The sequence below is a fragment of the Coptis chinensis genome, chromosome 3, assembly GCF_015680905.1.
Source record: "Coptis chinensis isolate HL-2020 chromosome 3, ASM1568090v1, whole genome shotgun sequence".
In the NCBI taxonomy this organism is placed as follows: domain Eukaryota; kingdom Viridiplantae; phylum Streptophyta; class Magnoliopsida; order Ranunculales; family Ranunculaceae; genus Coptis; species Coptis chinensis.
The window spans coordinates 4,064,804-4,090,549 of NC_141458.1; the positions used below are offsets into that span (position 1 = coordinate 4,064,804).

Consider the following 25,746-nt stretch of genomic DNA (forward strand, 5'->3'; position numbering starts at 1 on the left):
ATTAGAGAGGTGTTTCTAAATTATTAATAAAAAGGAGATTTTGTTCAAATTATATTAATAAAAATGGGGTTTATTCTAAATTTAGTGAGGGAGGTGTTTCATTCATATATGAGATTTTATTATTTTAGGCAGACAAATAAATATTTTAATATATACGCATTGGTTTTCTTAAGTCTCACCCGCCCCTCTAGATTGATAGTTAGCATGGTTTCTTTGGATTCTAATTGTAAATCCTAATTGTAATTATATAGGAGAGACTCATCTATTTATTTTTTTAAAACAAAATAGGAGATAATTATGTTATTTAAGTGATATTAGGGAGTTTCTTTTAAATTATCAATAATAAAATAGGACTTGTTTTAATTTCAATGTGGGAAATGGGAGTAATTATTTAATTTAAGTGACATTAGATAGGTGTTTCTAAATTATTAATACAACAAGGACTTTGTTCAAATTATATTAATAAAAGTGGGGTTTATTCTAAATTTAGTGAGGGAGGTGTTTCTAAATTAAATAAATAAGGAGATCTTATGAAGATATCACTTAAGGTATGTATTCCCTTAGTTTTCCTTTATGGACGTGTAACACATTGGTACAGGACTATCGGGGATAACAGGATATTCAGTGGGTTCATAGGTCTAATATAATGAAGAAAAGAACAATAAAAATTTCTTTTCAAGTAATGTCAAATACGAATTACGCATTAGTAATACCAATTACAATCATAAACTGTCACCCCTGTTTGCTTATTTGTTTATGTACTCTGTCGAACTTCCTTCTAAGTCGCATGCACATGCACGTTCCCTGCACTCGAGTTTGCCCCATCTTGCATCTACACGTTGACAGGGGAATACAAGCTTGCCAAGGCTGTTAAAACAACAAAATAAATCACATCAACAAATTCATAAAGTTTCTGAATCAATTAGAGCTACTAGCTATTCCGTGGGATGCCAAAACGTAATGTAATAACATAATTACCTCCTGTTGACAACATTGTGGATGTGACAAAGCCATTGAGAGAACTCAGATTGGGATTCAGCTTGTACAGGATTTGCACTATAAAAAATAGAAAGAAATAAAATGGGAATTAGTGAAAAGAGTAGGATTTGCATTGGTATGACTTCAAGAGTCAAAGAGTAAGCTTAAACCCAAAAAGAAAAGAGGGGGAGGGGGGGAGATGGTTCACTCTTTAGTGGGCAACACAGGTTTTCAAACAGGCACTTCTAACAAGATGCGAAAAGAGTTCAGATGCAATAGTAGATTTTTATAGCTCCGCACATGCAATGTTAAACACATCATTTGGCAAGGCTGCAGTTGGCATTTCTTGACCTATAGTAGATTTTTGCTCAAGAGAATAGCATATGCTATATTGCTATACTATAACGTACAACATCCAATGTCAGTTCTCTTCTCCCAGAATCGAGAGACAGATACGTAAGCAGTTCACTTAACAACGAACTCGGTCTTTCCAATATCAAATCCTTTTCCCCTCCCAACCTTGTATGTAATATATAACTAAACGCTCCTTTACATAATCTTTGGATACATGTAGCTTCATTTTTATTAGAAGACTTACTTCATGTAGTATATGTGCGTCCTGTGCTATAAAATCGCCGAGGACTCCCTACTCGGTCCCTAGCCGACCAGTTCAGCCATTACTCCCCATGACTCCATGAGTGATCGGGGACAAAATATCGCTGAGAAATCGGCCAATATTTAAATTAATAATTACTCGGGCCCGGGTGAGTTAGTAGCGTGAAATTGGGCCTTTTTTTTTTTGGCCTGCGAAACAGTTAACTAAAAAAGGTCCAAAGCAAAAAATTTAGGGCTCGCGCGAAACAGTTCGTACGCTACAGTTGGTCTTCTCCAATCTCCAGGACCTCCACGACTTCCAGGTACTGTGTATTTTTTTTTCTTCTTCTTATCCATTTTTTTTTCTTCTTCTTCTCTCACTTCTCCTCCTCCTCCTCCTCCTTCGATGTAAAAACTTCACATCAGAGTACCGTGTTTTATGAAAAGAGTTGAAGTATGCTAGAAAAAAGGTTTTCTAAGAAAGGAGAGGAGAGTTAGATAGGTTTAGAGATTAGTACTGAGTTTGATTAAGATGTGGAGATAGTTTGAGAGAAAAATTAATTTTTTCATGTTTATATTGGGCTGCGTATTTTTTCACATTAAGTTTCTTGTATAGAGAAGAGATTTGAATGGGTAGATTGTGTATATAGTTTTCATGGAGTCTAGTGTGATCAGGGGGTTGTACCGTTGTAGTGAACATTTCTTGTGAAGTTTTAAAGATCAGACATACACATATGAAAAGGCACTGGTTTTCTGCTTGAACATTGCAATGAATGGCTGCCCATGTAAAAATCTTGATAACCTCAGAGCTAATGTCGAAAACAACACCCATCATTTATTGGCTTTATTATGTTGGTATATCAATGTTTTTACTTGTTAATTATATTTAAGTAATTTAACAGGCATATGTATAGAAATATAGGGTTTAGAAAAAATCGCCCGAGTAATCACAATTAATTCCCGACAGAGTAGACCTACTCGCTACTCACTCTTCGACCGAGTAGCGTCCGATTTCCTATTTAACTGCACAGTGTAGTATTCAATGTTGCTTGAAGATTTATTAGGTTTCAGGTTAAAATGTTTGTGTATTCTATTGGTAGTATATCTTTCTAGATTCACATGCTAATGTATTAATTAGAAGGTATTGCAAAAAACTTAGTGACTCATGAAGTAAAAAACTTGAGGCTTTTTCGACTGGCTGTTCAGCTAATATATTTATTCTATGTTGGTTATATTTCCATGGTTAGAACCATTCTTACAATGGTGTTGTTTTACCTGTATTCTTTGAGATTGTGTTCAACCCATTGTTTCATATTTTGCTACAGGCTTTCTTTAGTATGATTTACTAATTAATGAGTAGCTTACTTAACTTGGTTGTTGAAGCTCAACCTTTTAGCCAATGTTGCACATTGTTTGATGGTTTACATGATTTAGGCCCAATTACATACATTACTTGCTTGGTATCAACTTAGAATGATCCGGGAGCATTAAGTAATTGATTGACACCTGCGCAAGTCTACTCCTCCGAGATTCAATTCTGCCTAGCAAGCTAGAAGATTTTGTTATCTTAACAAGTTATTTAATGTAGTGTAATTTCCAGTGTTAATATTACAGCAAGAGTTGTGGAGTTATCTATTGTTAGTGTGTTGTTGGTGATGTTGTCGTTATTGTGGGCCACGTTACTTTAATTTCAAAAACGGTCGCGAAGCACGGTTTGCATACTAGTTTTATACTAGGACACAAGCTACACTCTACTCTTTCGAAAAAATGTCATCAGTGAACCAAAATCCGATGAATCCAATTCAGTTAATTTTCAAGACTTATCAAAATTTGGCGCAATGCATACAAACTCATGTCGCCCATTTCTTTGCTGACTCCCACCTTCCATCCTCCTCTAGTGACTCTCTCTCAAATCATCATCGCCCACTCTTCTCATTTTCTTCGTTACCATCATCAACAACTTCATCAGGTGATCAGAGTCTTATCGAATTCCCACAAGAAAAAAGTTTGATCAAGGTACCAGCTCACTCATCTGTTTTGGATACTAACTTGTGGAGTTTACATTGTATACAAACTGCTTGATATAAGTTCTCACTGAGATATTGCATTGCTCAACTTTTGATACTTGCGATTTCTAGGTACAACTTGCTAAACCTGTGAGTAAAGAAGAGCTGGGAAGGGCTACTTGGACATTCCTTCACACTCTCGCAGCGCAGGTAAAAAAAAATGAAAAGCTCACTCTCTAGTCTCTACTATGTTGCTACATGCTTAGACGTTTTTCTTATATCTCTTTCTTCCCTCGTCCCTTAATTTTTTCAGTTTCCAGATCGTCCAACTAGGCAACAAAAAAAAGATGTAAAAGAATTGGTATGTTCGTGGTTCTCTCATTTTCTCTCTTTGTACACAATACACATCATAAGATGATTCAAAATTTTGATTTTGTTACAAGATGTTACTTAGAAGAGCTCAAAAATACTGATACGAGGGTTGATTAATTGTGAACTTTGGGCCTGCAGATGGCAATACTATCTCGGTTTTACCCTTGCAAGGAGTGTGCGGATCACTTTAAGGAAGTGTTGAGGTACATCGCTCTTTCCTTTTCTCTGTCTCCTCAATACAATCATATATTGAGAAATATAAAGAATAGAAAACTGTGGAACTGAAATTTACTGAGTGTATCACGATTACGAGCATCTGAGCGTATACCGTTTATTATTAAATAAAAATCACGAATTAGTTGAGCTGCATTTGGTATTGCTTGAAATGTAAAGATACTTTTCTTGAGAGTCTGGGGATATGCCACATTGAAAATCTCCATTGTAGTTTGGATATATGTGATATATGGCTTTTAGATGCTACTATTGTTTGCTTGTTATGTTAGTAGATTTGTACATAGTAAACTGACATTGGATGTTGTACGTTATAGTATAGCAATATAGCATATCCTATTCTCTTGAGCAAAAATCTACTATAGGTCAAGAAATGCCAACTGCAACCTTGCCAAATGATGTGTTTGACATTGCATGTGCGGAGCTATAAAAATCTACTTTCGCATCTTGTTAGAAGTGCCTGTTTGAAAACCTGTGTTGCCCACTAAAGAGTCAACCCCCAACCCCCCCTCCATCTCTTTTCTTTTTGGGTTTAAGCTTACTCTTTGACTCTTGAAGTCATACCAATGCAAATCCTACTCTTTCACTAATTCCCATTTTATTTCTTTCTATTTTTGATAGTGCAAATCCTGTACAAGCTGGATCCCAATCTGAGTTCTCTCAATGGCTTTGTCACGTCCACAATGTTGTCAACAGGAGGTAATTATGTTATTACATTACGTTTTGGCATCCCACGGAATAGCTAGTAGTTCTAATTGATTTAGAAACTTTATGAATTTGTTGATGTGATTTATTTTGTTGTTTTAACAGCCTTGGCAAGCTTGTATTCCCATGTCAACGTGTAGATGCAAGATGGGGCAAACTCGAGTGCAGGGAACGTGCATGCGACTTAGAAGGAAGTTCGACAGAGTACAGAAACAGATAAGCAAAAAGGGGTGACAGTTTCTGATTGTAATTGGTATTACTAATGCTTAAATCGTATTTGACATTACTTGAAAAGAAATTTTTATTGTTCTTTTCTTCATTATATTAGACTTATGAACCCACTGAATATCGTGCTATCCCCGGTAGTCATGTAATCGATATTTCTAGCCTTGTCAAACTTAAAATTATTTCTAGACCGTTAGATAAAATTGCAAACTTAAACACTGGCAGATGACAAAGTTCCACATATTGGATTGAGCTAATTTTTTGTAGAGATCTAATCCATGAAGAGTAGATTATATCTACAACAAATCATACACTAATTCATTGTTGAAATACACTTTTTGATAGGATGTACAATAAGGATGTCACAGTTAGGATGTTACCCTAGCCAAACCGATATATATATATATATATATATATATGGGGACAAAACTAAAAAGGACAAAATTCCGAAATAATGAACCAAAAAACCCACCCGCATTTCAAAAACACTCTTAAGGACAATAGTTGACTTTTGTCCTAAAAGACAAATAGTACCCTGGATGCGTGTGTTGGTGCATACTACCTGAGTATCGATAGGCGTCGGTCATACCAAACATCACAAAGAAAATATTATGCACAAGTGTCAGTGCATACAACCTCTTGGTATGCGAGTGGTATGCGAGGTATCCATAGACGCCAATGCATACCAAACATCACAAAGAAAATAGCATGCACAAGTGTCAGTGCATACTACCTCTTGGTATACGAGGTATGCACAGACGTCAGTGCATACCAAACATCACAAAGAAAATTGTATGCACAAAGTGTCGATGCAATACCATATCACGAGATAAAGTATGCATGACATGCATCGTCAATGCATACCAAACATAGAAGGGTAAAATTGGAAAGTGTAAAAATAAAAAAAGTCAAGTCTGTCCTTATTAATAATTAAAACGTGAAATTTGGTTTTTCTAGTAGTTATAAGCCAAAAAATGTCCTTATCAATGGTTTCAAAACCCAGCTGTCCTAGACTATGATTAAAATTCCAAATTGGGCCTTTTGGCTTATTTCTTGTATATATATATATATTTCTCATTTTGCCTAATATGGTTGCATTCCCGTTGAATTGTGGTGGTCTCAAACTTTTGTAGCCGCCTGATAAGGATAGGCTCTGCACCATGTTCCTCCGACACCCAGTACACTATCAGTCTATCACTATGTTGATTGAAGAAATGGAAGCTTATATTTCTTGAAACAAAGAGAAACAATAAGAATCAATAGAGTTTAGGATCTAAGGCTGTACTCGTTTTCAAAAGAATGGAGAGTGGATGAGAAAGAGAACGAACCAAGAGGTGTTGTTATAGGCAAAATTCAATAATCTAGAGGTAGTTGTTAGGCAATAACCGCTTTGCAGAATCTTGTTCAAGTGGACCGGTGCTCTAAATCAAAACATTAACACTTTAATTTGTCACCTAATGTAATCAAAATGGTGAGAACTTATTTTTAGGGTGTCATACTGTCCACTACCAATTTTACCAAGGGTGACTTAACTAATAATTAGTAACTACATCTCAACTAAACACTAGTTAAAACTTACAGTGATCCAAAATTCTAAAAACAAAACAAAAACGTACTCTTTCAATTCCAAACGTGTTACTTTCTTTCTTAAAATCTCTACAAATTCTTTTCATTCAACCCCCTACTGTGTTCTTTAAAAAAATACAAACACACAAACAAAGTCTTTAAATTCTACCTAAACATGTTTTTTTTCTTCCTTAAAACCCCCTCATAAACTCTTTTCATTCAATCCAATGTTTTTTCTTAAAAAAAAAAAAATATATATATATATATATATATATATATATATATATATATATATATATATATATATAATAAAAAAAAATACAACAACAACGAAAAACAAAACCCAGTGAGTTCTCATGTAAACATAATAAAACATGAGACTTTAAAATTAGTGCTGGAAGTGTGTTTTTGAATATCAAGATACAAATTTTTTTTTTTTGTTTTTTAAAACAACTAGGGGTTAGAATACCCAACTTTTATTTATATTAATATTAAGTTCTCAAGGATCAATTCACTAATTTTGTGATCCATGGGGGACATAAAGCACAAAGTTTCATTACATTCACTAGTGGCATCTAGGTCGTAGTATGTAGCTTTGACATATAGTCTGCCACCTGGTTGCCTTCCCTCAAAACATGTTTGAAGTTTACTTCTTCAAATTTTCTTAGCTCCACAAGAATATGGGCTACTAAGTTGCAACAGTACTATGGCGGGTCTTCTTTTTTGGTAAGTATCTTCACCACTCGTATTGAGTCAGCTTGCACTTCCACTCATGATATTCATTGCTGCCACCCCTTTTAAGCCCTTGAAGTACTCCCAACAGTTCTTGATGTAATACTGATAATTTCTTTGAGCTTCCAGTGAACGCCATTTGCACATCCCCATTCCAATTTCACAAAGTCCCTCCATAACCAGCTCGTCCATTTTGTAGCGAGCCATCTGTGTTTAAGGTCGGCATGTCAGTAGTAGGCTTCTCCCACTTTACCCACTTTTCTTCTCTCTGTTTGAAACTAACCCCAATGCCTAGTCTTGTCAACACCATTCTCCTAGCCCCATCTCCTTAACCTTATCCAGAGTGATTTCCCGATATACACTCTCGTGTGGTTCAAAGCCTGGAAACTTACATCTTCACAAATAAGTACAATTTAGGTATTAATCAGTTAAAGATTTTACTAGTTACTCAGGGAGAGAACTCAACCAATCTCCAAACTAAAATTCTAAGCAACTACAAACTTTTTGTTCATGTGTATAGGAACCAGTTATTAATTTGACCACACATTGAATCTGTTGGCGCGGCCATCTTGGATTGCCTGAATCTATACATAGTCAGTATTTAACTTCCCGGTTGTACTTGATCATGCCTCTAAAAGATTATCAAAAACGAGTGGTAGTAGCTCTCAGGGCATCTCCAATGGAGGGTGTGAATTTACACCTCCATATAGGCTCCACATGGGTGCCACTAGGATTTTACACTCTCCATTCCACTTCAATGTATAGCATGGAAATTCACACACTGAGGCCTCTCCAATGGGAAAATTATAAGAATATGGGAGTTATATCAAATAATGAATGAACAGAACTTCATCTGAAATTAAATTAAAGCTTGGTTCAACACCTCAACATCAAACTCCATTGTTGGTTTGACTGAGGCTCGTCATTTACGTAACAATTGATGTCGAAATTGATCCTCAAATTCGAAACCAATCTAGAATACGATATCCAAATCTAAAATAGCAGTTTGAATGATGATTGATTCAAAAAATTATCGCATCTCTCCTTCACAAAATCAGGATAACCATAAGTCCTTCCCTTTTAGTCTTTTCAATAATTCCAAAAATTCATGTAATTAATCAAAAAACCAATATAGTCCATCAAGATTGAAACTATGATGTTATAGTTTCTGATTTTTGCAATAGAGATTAATTAAAAAAAAAAAAAAAAAAAAAAAAAAAAAAAAAAAAAAAAAAAAAAAAAAAAGTATAGATATTGACACTAGAAGAACAAGATCAAACAACCCAACTTTTGATGTTATGTGTAGTTACATGTTTTGCTTTTGATGTTGCTTCGGTCAATTGCGTGTGTTGATGATTGATGGAGGGGAAGGAGTGATCAGTGGTGAAGGAGAGAGGAGTGATGGAGGAAAGAGGAGGAATGACTGTAGAATTTTCTTTCATTCATATTAGCTGAAGCGTCATTTTAATGGTCGCCCCTGTTCTCTTAACTCTCACATGTCACTTAAAGTGACGTCCGTACTATTTAACAATGTAAAACAAGGTGGAAATTTCCCTCTCGTATTATTAGTTGATAGTTATCATATACGGTTTCCACACTCCGTTGGAACAGTGTTTTTTGTTTTGGGGGTGTAAAATCTACAACTTATACTGTTTACACTCCCCATTGGAGATGCTCTCATGTGATTATAATCCCTTGGTAACAACACAAGTCACAAGTACACCACTTCTAAGGGCATCTCCAATGGGGGGTGTAAAATTACACCTCCACCTAGGCTCCACGTAGGTGCCATTAAGATTTTACACCTCTAATTGTATAGTATTGTATAGCTTATAAATATCCACACTCTATACTCTCCAATGGAAGAGTGTAAAAAAATATATATTTTAAACTCGGACGTCACTCCAAGTGACGTCCCTCTTTAATTTAAACTGGGACGTCTTGGAGTGACGTTCGAGTTAAAAAATTACTTTAGAATTAGAAAGGGACGTTACTCCAAGTGACGTCCGAAAATTATTTCACTCGGGCGTCGAAAGTGTCGCCAGTTTTTATTAACTAATAGCGAGAGGGAATTCCCCACTCTCTATTAGCTAATACATTATTACCTACGGTATAGCACCCCCATTGGAGAGAGTTTTTTGATATTTGGAGTGTAAAATTTCCACTCTATACGGTTTACACCCCCCATTGGAGATGCCCTAACTGAACAAGTAAGGGGATAACAAAGGAAATGATGGAGCAAGAGCAGCAGCCGCCAAAGTGGGAAGGAAATGTCCATGCAAAGCTAGAAGGCCCAAAAGCAGATCAAGTATGGCCATTACTAGAAGATTACTTCAATTTTCACAAATGGTTCCCAACGCTCAACATATGCTATGGAATTGAAGGTGCCAATGGTGAACCTGGTTGTATACGTTACTGTGCTGGCTCCAGCATTCCATCCAATGGTAGTGATGGTAGTAACGTAAATTGGTCAACTGAAAAATTAGTAGCCATCGATCCAGTAAAAATGGTTTTAACTTATGAGATAATAGATGGAAATGTTGGTTTCGAATCGTATGTGTCAACCATTAGATTGTTGCCTCGAGATGAAGACAATGGGTGTGTGATTGAATGCTCATTTGCTGTGAATCCTGTGAAAGGCTGGAAATTGGAGAATTTGATTGAGAAACATCACAAGGGGTTGGAACGCATGGCTAGAAGAATTGAAGAAAGTATTATGAGTGGAAAGCTCACAAATGATTCTACATGAGATGGGGCAGAAAGAGCAGCAGGCGGGTAGAGATGGAATACTTCGGGTCGGCACAGATCCATGATCCATCTTCACTTCTTAAGCCTTTTTATGTTGTACTCTGTTGGGCCAGGAATCCCCTTGTATTTTGTCATTTTTAATATGATTTTCGCTCAAATACCAAAAAATAAAATAAAAATAATTGTATAGTCTACATAAGTTCATTTTCAAGATGGATTAAAAGAAACAGTAATGACAAATGGAACAGATTAAAAGAATTATGTTAAGGAAGTGAAAAATATTAGAGCAACAATCCTATTACTATACTTGTATACACGTAAATATTCCACTAACAGGAGAGCTGACTTGATTCAGCTTTTGCTCTTCCTGTGCTGGTAAAATAAAAAAGTTTAATTAGAATATAAATTACCATAGAATATCCCCCTCAATCAGACTACTCCCAATGCGCAGTCTCTTCTCTATCCAGTTAATAATATCACTACCAATCTCATCACGCTCAGGCTCAAAGAGAAGGTCGTGCAAGAAGCCATCATAAAGCTTTATATCTTTGAATTTAGAGGAAGCTTCGTTGTACAAATCCTGGGAGGCAAGAGGGTCTGTGACCCTATCCGCTGTTCCATGAAGTACCAAAAATGGGACAGTAACCGACTTCATGTTTCGCATCAAGTATGATGAGATGCGAAGGATCTCATGCCCCGTTCGGACTCTTATGGGTCCAGTGTAAACTAGAGGATCTGAGTACTTGGCAATCAGAGCAGCAGGGTCTCTCGACACAGGGATGCCCCTCTTATTAGCACCTTTGAACTGGAACCTTGGCACGAACAGTGAAAATATAGGTGCCACAGCCTGCGAAAAGACACCAAAAACAACCTTTAATCTTGTTGATGATTTCCAGTTCTCTAAAAGAATAGAATTTTGACTCCAGAGACAAAAAAAAATGGTCAAAGCAATGTGCAGATGGTTCATGCACCTAATTCGCCATAATATATTGGCCAACGGGGTTTGATAAAGGTCGCCAACTTCAAGTATGGTGATAAAAACATGAGAAACAACCAAGCATCAACCACTTTCAACCATCAGAAAATGGCTTCCAAGCATAATATACTAATCAGTGATATTGAGAAGAATTACCCCAACTATCGGATGTGATGGCTTGACACGCAAAGCTGGCGAAGTCAACACAATTCCTTCTATCATTTCTTCGATGCGGGGATCAGAAGCTCCCTGTAACAATATAACCCTTCAGAAACTGGTTCTTGAGTTCAACTGAATAGGCCAAAAACGGAAATATCTAGAGGAGATGTTACCTTCAAAACGACAGCTCCACCAGTTGAGTGACCAAAAAGGAAGCATGGCGTTCCAGGATTCTCGGATTTTATTTTCTTTAAGAATGCACCCTACAAAGAGAAGATCCACATGGTTGAGCAGTATGATCGTCACAGATGAAGTGAATTGTATACCATTCATGAAAATCTTACAGTGTCTGCAACAACATAATCAAGAGAAGGAACATATCCATGCAATCCATCACTCCCACCATGGCCTACAAAGACCACAAAAGGTCAATTACTCAATCTACAGCATAACAACTGAATAATTTCAGTTAGATTTAAGTAAACAACAAGAGAGCTGCAAAATGAACCACAACCACTTACCTATCCAATCAATTGCATAGACAGCAAAATCTCGTGAAGTAAGTTGCCTAGCAAAATGATCATATCTTCCACTGTAAACAAACATTATAGTAGAGTTAGAAGCTGATGGTAGATTGCTGGCCAATACATATTAAGTATTGGTTTGTTATCTCATAGGTTATGAGTTAAGAACTATCTTAGATCTAATCATCTAAATATGGTGAAACTGACCGCTAAACATAGTAGGCCAGGAAAGAGATGCATAATGTGTGAACTGATTAAAATAGTAATTGCAAATGTAATCATAATAACATAAAAAACACTTAAACTACTGTAATACCTGTGTTCATTCAGTCCATGTATAATTAGTACAATACCCCTGAAAACACAAAGGAAGGCTCATAATGTCAGAACAAGAGAACCTTAAGTAGAGAAAATAATAATAATAATAATAATAATAATAATAATATGATTTAGTGATTAATGATTAATGATTAATGAATCTGTGGTGTCGATTCACAAATCAAAACTAACAAATGGAGGAACAAAAATAGTTGGCTGATCCCAGAATGATATACTAAACACTCTTACAGGGTAACAAACAGAACAGAAATTTTGGGAAATGGCGGCAAAGCCACGCAACTAATTACATAAAAGAACCATGTGTAACTCCAACTCTATCAAAAAGTAGAAAAATCATGAATAGTTGGTCCAAGCCTGCCGCCTGAAAGTACGACCCATGTTCTGAATATCAATACAATTTCTTCATTGAATTTTAATACATCTCATTCGCACCTTATTTGGGGGTATTAGAAGGGTGCTGAAAAAATCAATCAATAAATAAAATCTCTCTTATGATGGGTTGTATATTTTAGGACAACCTTGAAACATAGAGTTATGTACAGCTATCAGAAGTAATAAGTTTGAATGAAAATTAAAAATAATGTGATGCATGAAATAGGAACAGCATGTACAGGAGGCAAAAGAATTTATTTGAGATGAGTAGATACATATGACTTTTTGCATCTGCTAGGAAGAACATATAGTGCAATTACCTCCATTAACATTACTTTAGTGTTTTTTTACCAACTACAGCGTAACAAACCCATTGTGATTGAGTATGAGGCACTTAACAAGTACACAACTCTTTCAAGAATCCATTTTAACATATTGGAGAGTGAGCTGAGAAGAGGGACAATGTAATCAACACGGTGAAATGAAAAAACAGATACACTACACAAGCTGACATATAATAGTTTCAAAAAGTGCCACTACAATCTCAAAATTCACCAAAATGACTAGCTGGCTATAGCAAGATCACTTCAAAGATTTTTTCTATACGTAAAACCAATGAAACCACATGGACTTAAATGTATCACACATTCAAACTGTACCTAGCAGAAGCAATTCCTAAGCTATCTTCTAAGTGAATCATGAGCTATATATGTCGCCCTTCCGCATTTACTCCTCTCCCCACCTAAAAAAGAACTCAGCATCTACCACAAAAAGAATAAATTCTTTTGACACACTTCTCACAATCGGCACTAATTACTGGTTCCCAGAGAATCAAATTCCACTTAGCTTACAAGTTACAACCTCAAGCCACACCAAACCCAAAACCATGCTATTAAAGTTGTTGAGAATCAGTTAAAAATGACAGCAAACAGAAACAACCCACCCAAAAAAGAGCAACTCTCTGAACTTCAAAGTTCAAAAAAGAGACAATTTCTTACCACCATACCAAGAGGGCTAATAAAAAAACAATAGAACCTTCCGTCCAACCGCTCATATCTCTTTCAAGACAAAATCACATCTCGAGATATCCATACGATCTTATGATTTCTCTGTGTCGGATTCTTTTGGCAAAATACTGAAGGGGTTGGTTTGGATGGATTCTCCTAAGATGGAACTCAAACTATTTCATGAATTCATAAGTCAATATCAAAACAATCCTAATAATTCCCACAAAAAAAAAAAGATCACACAGTTCTATCCTTGAGATCAATTCAAATTGCATACTAAACAACAAAATCAAACATCAGAACAACAACAACAATAACAATAACAACATAATGTCCAAAGTCCAAACTACTTACTTTTATGACTAAATTTGCATTTTATCAAAGCATGTTATAGCTTCATGAAAAAAAAATTCTAATTAACACTAAAATCAGCAAAAAACAACAAATCTCAATCAACAAGTTCAATCCAATCAACCCCAGTCAACAATATCTTCAAAACAAGCCTATCATCACCTCCCCCTAACAACAAATTATTCAACAAATATGACAACCTCACCCTAACAACAAATTATTCAACAAAAATGACAAATCTCAACACCAAAGTCCATTTAAATCAAAGCCCAAACAATAAAACCACAAAAATATCAAAACTTTGCATACTATTTTCTCCCCAACACAAAAATGTTTAAAAAAAAACGTACTTTATTTCACCAGAAACCGGTACCCATGATCGAGTAAACAAAGCATTCCTTCTGGCTCCAAAGAACACAGAGGTACTCCATTTACAACCATAATCTTCTGAAACAAATTCTAGTTGTTCAGCTAAAGTTCTTCTTCTCAAAGTATCTTCTTCATCTCTTCTTTTAAAAACAGATGACTTCCTTTTCGCTAAAGGAGAAGAAGAAGATGTAGTAGAAGAAGAAGAAACACGGTTTCTACGTAAGAGAAGAAGAAACCACAGGAAGAATGATTGAATGAAAATGAAGAAAGTTTTGAGAAAATGGTATGAAGGGATTGATCTTTGTAGGTTTTTGAATAGTGGGATTATACGTGTACTTGCTCCTGATGTTAGTTCTTCTGCTTCCATCCTAATTTTTTCTGAAAATGAGGATGAAGAAAAAATATATGAACAACAGAGAGAAGTTGGCTTGTTTGTTTACAGTTGTTTTTAAATTATAAAAAATGTGGACGGTAGAGATGGTTGCTTTCATGCAACCCTATTTTATTTGCCTTGACTGATACAACGCCAGGGCAAAAAAATTGGACATTGGTTTCTAAGGCAGTTAGAATTTATTTTCGGTAATGTTATGGCTCATGAGATAGTTTAATGAAATGTAAATTCTTACATAAATATCAATTAGATAACTGCTAAGTAGTGGGTGTGAGCGTAGAGTGGAGAAGATAAAAAAAGAGATGGATTTGTGGGTTGGAAGAGAAAGAGAGTTAGGATTTAGTTGAAAAGGGAAGAGAGATAGGTGAGGACAGACAGGCAGAAACTTACTAAACGACTTTTTGTCCACGTACTCCCACTCTTCCTAAAAATGTTCGTTCTGCTCATTTGATTATGCTATGAAACTATACTAGTATAATAGTATATCTAATAAAATGGTGGGAGCCAAATAAAAAACAGAAAACGTAAAAACATAATTTGTAGTGGTGTTTGGAGAAAGAGATGTGTTTAGTGTTCAGTGGAGAAAAAAAATGTATTTATGATGAAAATACATACAAATAGACAATTGCATTTAAGCGTCTCTGGCCCAAGATTAATGATTAATGGGCAGTTCAAAGTTTTTTTTTTTTCAATAAAGGCGGTTCAAAAGTTTGTATCAGTTGTAGATTTCTATATTGATATTGGTCGGTTTGCTGCACACTCGACACTTTAATCAAGAGTTGTGTCAGTGCAACTCTTAAATTGGGTTGCTCATTAACCCTTCTCAATAGTTTACAAACAGCTCATTTTACTATTTTAGAGGAGCTCGCCAACGCGTTTTTCGGTGGCCCTAACAAACTGGCAGTGTTTATTTGAACAATTCCTAAACACAGTAGCAGTAGTATTTAGGGCTGTCGATGGTCGGTTTGGATTGGGTTTAGATTTTATAATAAGAAATTTTAACCCAAACCGTTAAGAAAATTGGAAATCCAAAACCAACCGAATTGATAATATTATTATATAAAACCGAACTGAACCGATAATATATATTACAATTCGAAACCGAATCGATCTGAACTAAAAATATAAAATCAATTAATTTTTAATTTAAATCGATTAATTTCATATTTTCAATCACACAATTGATAAATATATACAAAATTAATCAGAAATATCACTAAAATGTCATTTTATCGGTTCAGATTCATATCGGTTCAGTGGAAAATAAATCTAAAACCAAACCAAACTAAATTAATATATTTTCAGTTCGGTTTGATTTAGTTCGGTTTCAGATCGATAGGACAACCCAAATTATCAAAATTTAAACCGTTTTTTATCGATTTGATTTGGATCGGGTTATCGAAACCATTGACAGCCATTGTAGTATTTAAGATACAGGGTCGCTGAGTCACTGTATCAGATTCTAGCAACATGTATCAGTTTTGATGCTTGGATTTCGGTTACCTAAAAAACAACTAATTAAACAAGTACAACTGCAACAGCTAATTAAAAAGTCCAAACTCCAACGTAGTTTGAGACAAAAGTATGTGAACAATATAAATCAAGTTGCTCTATTGGTGGTATTGGACTAAAGTAATTGATTATACAGCAAAGACGACTTGGCTCAAGCTTGCGTCCTGTTTTCCCTTTCCATACAACAATGATTTGATAAGAACGGACAATTCAAAGAATGTAAGGTAATAATATAAAATTTAATAATTCCGATACAATCTATAATTCTATATGTTCTTCATTTTTAGTCCACGAGTTTTGTTTATTCACGTGTGTGCAATTGGCAAAGGACTAAATCAAAAGTCAATCATAGTGGGACCAAAAGGATCTTAATCTCCTGCTATCCTGCCAGAATATTTGGATCCACATAATTCTTCTGCGTAGAAAAAGTGGCTAATGCCTAATTCTACGTAGAAAAAACGAATTTTGACTTTGAGTAAGCAACAACCTATACCCTTGCCTCAAACTAGTGCCCCTTATTAGAGATCTTGGATGATAAGACCCAACCCAAAAATTGAAGAACTTCGACAACAAATGTGTTTCACCAAGGCAGTAAAACAAGTGATGCGCGGTTGATGAGGTGGCATTTGACTTTTTCAAGTATCTCAAACTGTTTATCAAGTGGTATGTGGGCTTTAAAACTTAGGCCCAAATGGTTCATCAAGTGACGCATGGGCCTGTTAATGAAGCCGTTTTGGTCGTGGTGTCCCGTTTGAAGATAAAGGATAGATGGAAACATTGAAGTTGCACTATCAAATGTTTGATGATTCGTTTGATTGAGAATATTGTTGAAATTCAAGTATACCACCATTGTTGGTAATTTGGTCCAACAATTTGGTGTTTTTTCAATTTCAGGAGAGCTACATGTTGATGAAAACACCAAACCAAATACCAAATCGACCAATATTTGGTTTCAGATTTGATGTTGTATCAAATCACTCACGCAGTTTTCCCAACACCGCGTGGGCTTGGGCTGCTAAATGGGCTTCTATGGCACGGTTTTGGCAAAATTGCGTGATCTTGGGCTTCTATGGTCGCGGTGTTGGTAAAACCGCGTGCGCTCAATTACAATAACGGGTAAAAAACGGGCAAAAAACGGCTATATTTTTCTAACACTATAAATTGAAACACTCACCCCATCGTTTTACACTCACTTCTTTTCTCTACTCTCTACTCTTAAAACAATAATGAGTCAAGAACCAAAATCAAAATCTAGAGGGGCTTCATGGATACAAGAAGAATATATTGCTCTCACCAATAGTTGGCTACAAGTTAGTTAAGATGGTGTAGTAGGAAATGAGCAAAAATCGAACGATTTTTGGGCTAGAATTCTAAATGCATTTTATGCAAATTTAGGAAGAATGACCAAACGTAACTTGACGGGTATGAAACACCGTTGAACTCTCATTCAAGCTAATATCAACAAGTTTCATGCTATTCTTTCTAAGATTCAAGCATCTCTTCCAAGTGGCTATAATGACAATATGATTGTAAGTATTTACTTTTTATTTGTTATTTTGATTCACAAATACATTTTTCAATTCTAATTTAGTTTTTGCTTAATTGGTAGGTTGAAGAAGCAATAAGTGCATATGTGATGCATAATGGGGTTTGAAAGTTGATGCAATGCTATAATATGGTGAAAGACTCACCCAAATGGAAGATGCTACAGTTGAGAAATGATTTGCATCCCACCAAAAAATCGAAGTTAAACAGTGGGGAAGGAGGTTCATCAATTCCAATATCAACTGCGACAACTCAACCAATGGATTATGATCCACACCAAATTCATGAGCTTGAGGATAGGCTTCTTGGAAAGAAAGAAGACAAGAAAAGAAGGCAAAAATAGAAAGAATAAGGTGATTCTAAAGTGGAGGAATCCGCTAAGAAACTTGATGATTTTCTGGTAGAACTTTCTAAAACCACCAAATAAGGCTATGAATTGGAAGCTCAAAGACAGTTGAAGAAAGATGAGATGGAATACGAAAAACTTCAATTGAAGAAAAGTTCGATGGATTAGAAGCTCCAAATCCAAAAAGAAAAACTTCAATTGAAGAAAGATGCGCTCCGAATTCGAGAAGATGAAAATTATGCGAAAAATACTAGAAATGAAATTAGAATGATTACCCGAAGACGAGCGTGAAATTTGACAACTCAAAAGGGCAAAAATTTTACAAAAAATGAAGAATCGACTTGGCAATATCACTGGTAGTAGTCAAAGTAGTGCATAGTCTAAATTTGAGTTTGTATGTCTTTTAATTTGAGTATTTTAATTTGTCTTTTAATTTATGTCTTTTAATTAATGAAGTACTTTAATTTGAGTTTGTATTTTGATTTTAATTAGAATGTACTTTAATTGAATATTTTCTTTTAATTTAAAGTTGATACTTTTTATCATTCTAAAAAAAATTCGGCAAAGTCTACTTTGTATTTTCAAAATTCTCATATACACAAATCCTTTCATAAAACCACAAATACATATAAATAAACTTGGAACACAAATACATAGAAATTGAAACGATAAATAAACACAAAGTCCAAATGAAGTGCAAATAGAAATAGACATCAAGTCTGACCACGCCGCCCACACCTACTCCACAAATGCTCGACCAAGGTTATTCTTTAATCTTTCATGAACAACTTTTGAACGAACCCTCTCGACGCCAGATGCCCAACGAGATAGAACAAAGTGGCGTTGATCTTCAGATGCACCTTCTCTACTTGGTATTTCCAAATCAGGAATATACTGCAGGATATCTGTTTCGCGTTCATCTTCCACAATCATATTGTGTAAAATGATGCAAGTCCTCATAGCAGTAGCCATGTTCTCCAAATACCATAACCTGCACGGATTCGCTAAAATAGCCCAACGCGATTGTAATATACAAAACTCCCGCTCTATGTCTTTTATAGCAGCTTCTTGCTTCTTTGCAAAATGTTTGTCTTGTGCAATAGTCGGTTTAGTAATCGTTTGAATCAAGGTGACATAATTATGATAAATACCGTCAGCCAAGTAATAGCCCATATCATAATGGTGGTCATTCACAGTGTAGTTACAAGGAATAGCTTCATCATTGACTATATCATCAAATATTGGTGAGCGGTCAAGCACATTAAGATCATTGTGAGAACCCGCCATTCCAAAAAAAGCATGCCAAATCCATGCGTCACGATCGACAATTGCCTCCAAAATCACTGTTGGTTTATGCTTATGGCCAGTGTGAGACCCTTGCCATGCGGATGGGCAATTTTTCCATTGCCAGTGCATGCAATCAATGCTTCCTAGCATTCCAGGCCATCCGCGTTCCTCAGACTCTTTAAGCAAACGTTGAATATCTGCAGCATTTGGTTTGCGCAAGTATTCACCTCCAAAAACTCTAATAATTTCATCACAGAAATAGCGCATGCATTCATGAACAGTTAGCTCAACAACATATAACATATCATCTACTAGATCAGCTGCAGTCCCATAAGCAAGCATTCGTATAGCAGCAATTACTTTTATTTTTAGGTTAATCCCAAACTTAATATAACACCCCGTCTTTTATTTGCTTTTCCTATAATAATAATAATAATAATAATAATAATAATAATAATGAAAATAATGAAAATAGATAAAATGGATAGATGATAACTATCAGCTTAGGGATAAAAGTCCCGTAAGTAAGTAGATAAGTTTCAACCCTTGTTTTTCAGTGAGGTTTTAAAAACTAGAAAAAAAAAGAGTATTCTCACGTAGAGTTTTTGAGGGAAAGACAGCGAGAGTTTTAGAGAGAAAAAAAAAAGGGAGTTTTACTGAAAGAAGAAAAGGTTTTGAACGAGGAAGATCGTCCTTTCGCGTAACAGTCGATTTCAGTCTTTCGGGATTTTTCTCACTGTTCGGTTTATAAACAGTGAGTAGTCTGAAGATATTTATTTTTAATATTTGTTTATGCTAATCATATCAGCAATACTGTTTCCATATTTTGAGATATTGTAAACCCTGTTGGTGCCGGCTGTTAGATAAAAAATTTAGCAGTACTACAGTATGTAAAACTCTGATGAATTTGAGAATTTAAAACTGTCGAAGCCTTGACACTGGTGGTTACTGGCGTTAACCTCAGAACCCAAGACGTCCTATTCTTTGTTGTATTTGACTGATTGTTTTGTTAGAAATTTTGGTTGTGATGTTATACTGTTAGTTGGTATTTGATTGTTGGTGTTTAATTGTGTGCTGGAGAGTGAAGTTGAAGCTTGGGAATAGGGCGTTAATGGAGGTCGAAAATATAGATCCAGTTTGAGGGAGGAAGTTGGGGAATCAATGAATTAGGTTTATGGTATGAATTAAAGTAGTAGGGGTTTTGTTGTAGGTTAATTTCGGTTAGTTGGAGAGTTGATTTTGTTGTGGTTGGAATCATTTGAGCTCGGAGGACCCATTAATGGCGTCGATCTTGATTTACCCAAATAAAGGGAATCACGATTTGTTAGTATAGGTATGTAGGGGTTTGCAAAAGGAACCAAACCGGCCGGTTCACGCAGAAAGTGGTGAGTGGGTGATTAGTGGTGGTGGAGGTGGAGGTGAAGGAAGGTGTTGTGAGGAAGGAGATGAACAAGAAATTCGATTTGGGCTTGGGCCAAATTGTGGAGTGAAACTTATGGGTTTTAAATTTTAGATTTTTATTTTTTAGACTTAAGTTTAGACTATGGGCCTTAGGCTTTGGGCTTTGTGGTTAGAGGAGTTTAGGTCTGGTTGGTATTTGTTGTTGACTGGCTGGTTGGCTCATGATGGACCATTGCCAGGTTGACTTTGACTGTTGACAAGGGTTGACTTTGACCAGTTGACCTAAATTTGACTTTTATCTCGGATTATGATTCGGTCTATTATGATAGGTCTAGGACTATTAACATGCTTGACTTTAAGCTAAGACCTTTCTAAATATACTTGTGTACATGTATTTACTACTCTGTGATATTTCAGTCTGTTATGATACACAACGTTATGACACTTATACATCCATGAAATTAATAACGCGTAAACCAAAAATACATAAATCAAGATACTCTTTCGTTCTCTAAAATAATATATGCAATAAAGTTCAATAATGTGTAAACAAATTTACCGCACCCTTTTAGAACTCTCCATGCCTCAAGTTTTGGAATTGAGTTTTATGACTGCTTATGTCATATATTAGGTGGGCATTTATTGAATGTGCCATAAATGGCCCGTTAGCGTTATATAGGGGTATTCATTGAATGTCATGAATAACCCGGGGTATTCGATGAATGTGCCATGAATGACCGATTGTTTGGGTTTACCCTAAGAGGAACTAAGGTATTAAGCCTTGGGTTAGTTGTATTCCTTGAGTGTCACGGAATGTAGGGTTGGGTATTTCTTGAATGTGGCGGGAATGACCCAGGGCATTCATTGAATATGCCATGAATGGCCCGTTAGTGATATGATAGGTATTCCTTGAATGTGGCGGGAATGACCTAAGGTATTCATTGAATGTGCCATGAATGACCTGAGTTTTTGTGCCCAAAGAGGTTGTGGAATATGTGTATGAAAGCCCAGAGGTGGCTATGATATGGTGGTATTCGGTGGGAGAGAGGCACACAGGAATGTGTGATTTGGCAAATATGTGGAGTGCAAATCGTGGAGTAGGTACTAAAGGGTGGGTGTATAAGAAAAGAAATTGATTAATTGAGAAGAGAAATTGATTTGATTATGCGAGTGTGTTTGGGCTTACATTTGAATACCTATAGGATATCTACATATGTTATATACAAGTTCTAACTTTCCTTGGCAGGAGAGTAGGACTTAATATAATATTTTATGCAGGGACGCGGTCCTACCCTTATACAGCAGTGGATATCGGTAAGTTTTAATTCAATTATTTAGATATTAAAACGAGTTATTAGAATGAATTAATTTAATGGAAGTTTTGCTTGGGAAGAAACTATGTCGGTTGAGCTGACGGAACTACCTGTCTTCCAAGCTGAGAATGATTAGGTTATGATAGATTTAAAGTGTTAGTTGGGATAAGTAAAGATTGGATATGTTTATATGTGGTTAGTCTACTCATACCAGCAAATTCTATTTTGCTGACCCATGTTTGCTTTGTTTTGGCAATGTGAGTGTGTTCTTGGGAACATAGGTGGAAGACAGTGGAACCGCAGCGTGTGAATTGGATTCTTGCATGGAGCAGTCCGTTAGTTTTGTTAGGTCTGATTCTTATTGAAAGGATGTAATAACGTAGTTATATTTTCAGCATGACATGAGAACATGGTAGTAAAGACTATTTATTCAGAGAGTCTGTTTGATCGATGTTTTGTTTGGACAGGATGATGTCTTAATAAAGTAATGGCAGATAATTGTAAGGATTATTTTAATTTAAGTTGATTCTTGTATGATGGGGGTTTTAGGTTTTGACATGTGTTGTATCCACCCCGTCATAGCCTGAGTTTTTAGACAATTGAACCGAGTGATGTTTGAGATATTTATATTTCAAATATTCACTTTGTAATTGTTTAGAAATTCGGGCTGTGACACTTACCCACACAATTAACTTTTTGTTGAAAATATGGTACATTATAATTAAGATGATTGAAAATACGAGTAAATAATGACTGACCCATACGAAATCGGCGTCGAAAGTCGTGGTCATGAAATATAGGATTTGCGCCGAAGTAGTTAGCATTTACACAAGCCAGTGTTGCCTCGTACTGACGATTCTTACATTTTCTTCCTTTCTTCGAACCACCATGCGGTCTATAAGAAGACTCCGCTTTTTGCTGACGCAATAAACTCAGACGATGTCGAACCAAAGGTAGAGCAATAGCCACTAATTATAAGTTTTAACTGCAGTGTTATCATTTGAAGAGCTCGAGCTCGATAAAGAATCAGAAGAAGATGAATGATCCATTGAAAAATCGTCAAGAGTTTTGGTAGTGTTTTTTTTTTGTTCAAGGAGATGAATTTAGATGGGAGTGAACATGAAAAATGAAGAGAACATCGCATGACCAAGAGGGTTAAATGGATATAGCAAGCGGTTTCTGCAAACCGCGCAGTTTTTTGAAAACCACATGGGCTTGGGCCTGTCAGTTGGGCTTTAGTAGTGCAGTTTTAGGAAAACCGCGTGGGCTATATGACGCGATTTTGCCAAAACCGCGTAGTTGCTTGGTGAAAATTTGATGCTGCTCCTAAAGTTACTTGGTGTTTTTTTGGTTTGGTGTTTTTTTTGTTCAAAATTTGTGTGTTTTTTTGGTAGCTCTCCTAAAAATGCTCTAATGACATGAGGCCATAAAACTATACCTTTCAGTAGTGCCTACTATTAGGTTTGTGACTCAACAAAAGGAGGTCTAGATTCTAGAATAGTTTCGACTTTCGACACTGTAGACCAAGTACCAGCATAAGAGGTCTTGAGTTCAACTTGTTGGAATCACGCAGGTATATCCCAGGTGGAACTCTGAAGTTGAGCTTGGTTTCTAGCTCTCCACGAAACTCAAAAAAATTGGTGGTTTCCTGTGAGTCTGCGACCAGGCTACAGTTTGGACTATTCACGACTTCACGCACTAGGTGATCCACTGATCCATCAAGCATTTTGTGCACTAGGTTTTGTTTGTGATTCCGAACGAAACTTCGGAATTCCAAATATAAAGTCGAAATATCTAAAATTCTAAAATCATTTGAAATTCCGAATGTGATAGGTCAAAATTTAATAAATTTCGGTTTTTAAATTTATCGGAATTCCAAAAATTCCGAAATCCCAAACTATGGCACTAGGTGATCCGTCAATCATTTTGTGCCGGGGATTCAGAGAAAGCATTTGGAGCAATGGATGTCCACAACCAGAAAGCCACGATATTGGCCAATAAATTTCCACATTTAAAACTTGGCGAAGTTACCAAAAAAACAACAAACTTGGCGAATGAATTAAGGAAATCGACTCTTACGAATGAGTTGGCATTTTAACACTGAACATACCCTATTTAAGCCGGTCATATGACATCACCTACCTCTGATACAGTGAAAACTCGCCGTGTAAATGCGTAATGCAGTCCTGCTGGTCCATATTGCTGGACGGTTGTAGGGATGCAGATAAAGGAATGACAAACTGGTTGATTGGAGGTCGGGCGGCGGCCTATAAAATGCCTAATGCATTGACATCAATCCCAACAAAGTTCCTAAAATTTGAATCAAAAAATTTTATTTCCAAAAATATATGACACCAAAACACCATATGTACTTCTTCTCCTAACCTGATAAACCCTCTTTGGGGAGAAAAAAAACATGTCAAATGAGTGACATTAGCTTCATGCACGGGCACGTGGAACATCCAAACATAGATGAGCACAATATATATATATATATATATATATATATATATATATATATATATATATATATATATATATATTTTCAATTTACAATTAAAATGAAATTACTATTTTTTCCTATGTGTAAACTTTTTTCCCAAAACAAAAGCGTATACCTTTATTTAATTACGATAAAGTACATTCCGATTTCAATGTCATTTCAGTTTTTTCAACAAATCAAAATATTAGTAGTTATTCGCTTATATTAGGAGAGAGAGAAAAATGAGATAAATAATACATATAAAATCTAATGGCAATATCACACTAAAAAAATAATAAATAAATAAAAATAGTTATGACAGTAATGTAAAGACAGCTAGTTCGAATGAGTTTATATTTAGGAGGATAGAATTTGTCATTCAAAAAAGACTTTTGTTGCACGCTTGTCTTAATTATCTGTAAAACTCGTTATCATTATTAATAAAAAAATTCACTTTTCTAAAAAAAAAACATAAGGGCAATTTTGTAATTTTCAGTATATAGCACTTTTGTAATTTAAATTGGGTAGAAAAGCATAAGATTTTTTTTGTTATTTAGATAAAATATATAGACTAATTTTTAATTTAGACAAAATATAGGGACTGTTATGTAATAATCATACAGTATAGGGACAGTCATGTAATTACCGTAAAGATTAGGGAATGTTATGTAGTTTATATAAACCAAAATTCTATAGCACCCGAATCTTTTGAACCGAATTTGTGAACACACTGACGTGGCACTCATCAGGCAGGGGGTGCGTGTGTATTGGTCAAAGAAGTACTGAAAATCAAGGTCTCTCTGCTTGCCACGTCAGTGTGTTCACAAATTCGGTTCAAAAGTGTGAGTTGCTGTAGAAACACTCTTATATAAAATATAGGGACCTAAAATTATATTAAAAAAAAAAAAAAAAAAAAAAAAAAAAAAACTAAGAAATGACGAAAATGCCCTTATGACGACTTTCTATTCATCAACCCCACATTTTTCTAATATAGTAAGATATATCTATAATTTGACATAAAATCCAAAATATTACTGAGTCAAAACTATGTAGTTTTACATTTTACCAAGTGCAAAACACTTAATGTCACTCATTTGACATGTTTTTTTATCCCCAGGGAGGGTTTATCAGGTTAGGAGAAGAAGTACATATTTTATGTCAGCAGCAGCTTAACGTTTACATTTTCAAAAGACTATGATTTAAGGTACGCAAACT

General features: G+C 35.5%; 4 protein-coding genes across 5 annotated transcripts in view; 2 read left to right on the forward strand and 2 right to left on the reverse strand.

The window, feature by feature from the left end:
- The window catches only part of LOC147507374 (FAD-linked sulfhydryl oxidase ERV1-like), a 63,512-nt gene that overhangs the window by 6,630 nt on the left and 31,136 nt on the right, over positions 1-25,746 (reverse strand). The gene's annotated exons all lie outside the window — the stretch shown is intronic.
- On the forward strand, positions 531-5,204 carry LOC147507376 (FAD-linked sulfhydryl oxidase ERV1-like). The gene is made up of 8 exons (XM_086596263.1): positions 531-548; positions 1,807-1,895; positions 3,471-3,588; positions 3,711-3,788; positions 3,892-3,939; positions 4,089-4,153; positions 4,803-4,880; positions 4,992-5,204. Exons 1-8 carry the CDS (start codon positions 531-533, stop codon positions 5,104-5,106), a joined length of 609 nt encoding a protein of 202 aa, XP_086452389.1. The 3' UTR covers positions 5,107-5,204.
- Positions 9,643-10,158, forward strand: LOC147507377 (lachrymatory-factor synthase-like). Its single transcript, XM_086596265.1, has one exon. The coding sequence runs from the start codon at positions 9,643-9,645 to the stop codon at positions 10,156-10,158; it is 516 nt and encodes a 171-aa protein (XP_086452391.1).
- LOC147507378 (uncharacterized) lies at positions 10,405-14,703 on the reverse strand. Its single transcript, XM_086600101.1, has 7 exons — positions 14,236-14,703; positions 12,133-12,171; positions 11,814-11,884; positions 11,637-11,701; positions 11,466-11,555; positions 11,290-11,382; positions 10,405-11,004 (listed from the first exon to the last, which is right to left on the reverse strand). The coding sequence occupies exons 1-7, from the start codon at positions 14,619-14,621 to the stop codon at positions 10,564-10,566; spliced, it is 1,185 nt and encodes a 394-aa protein (XP_086456227.1). The 5' UTR covers positions 14,622-14,703; the 3' UTR covers positions 10,405-10,563.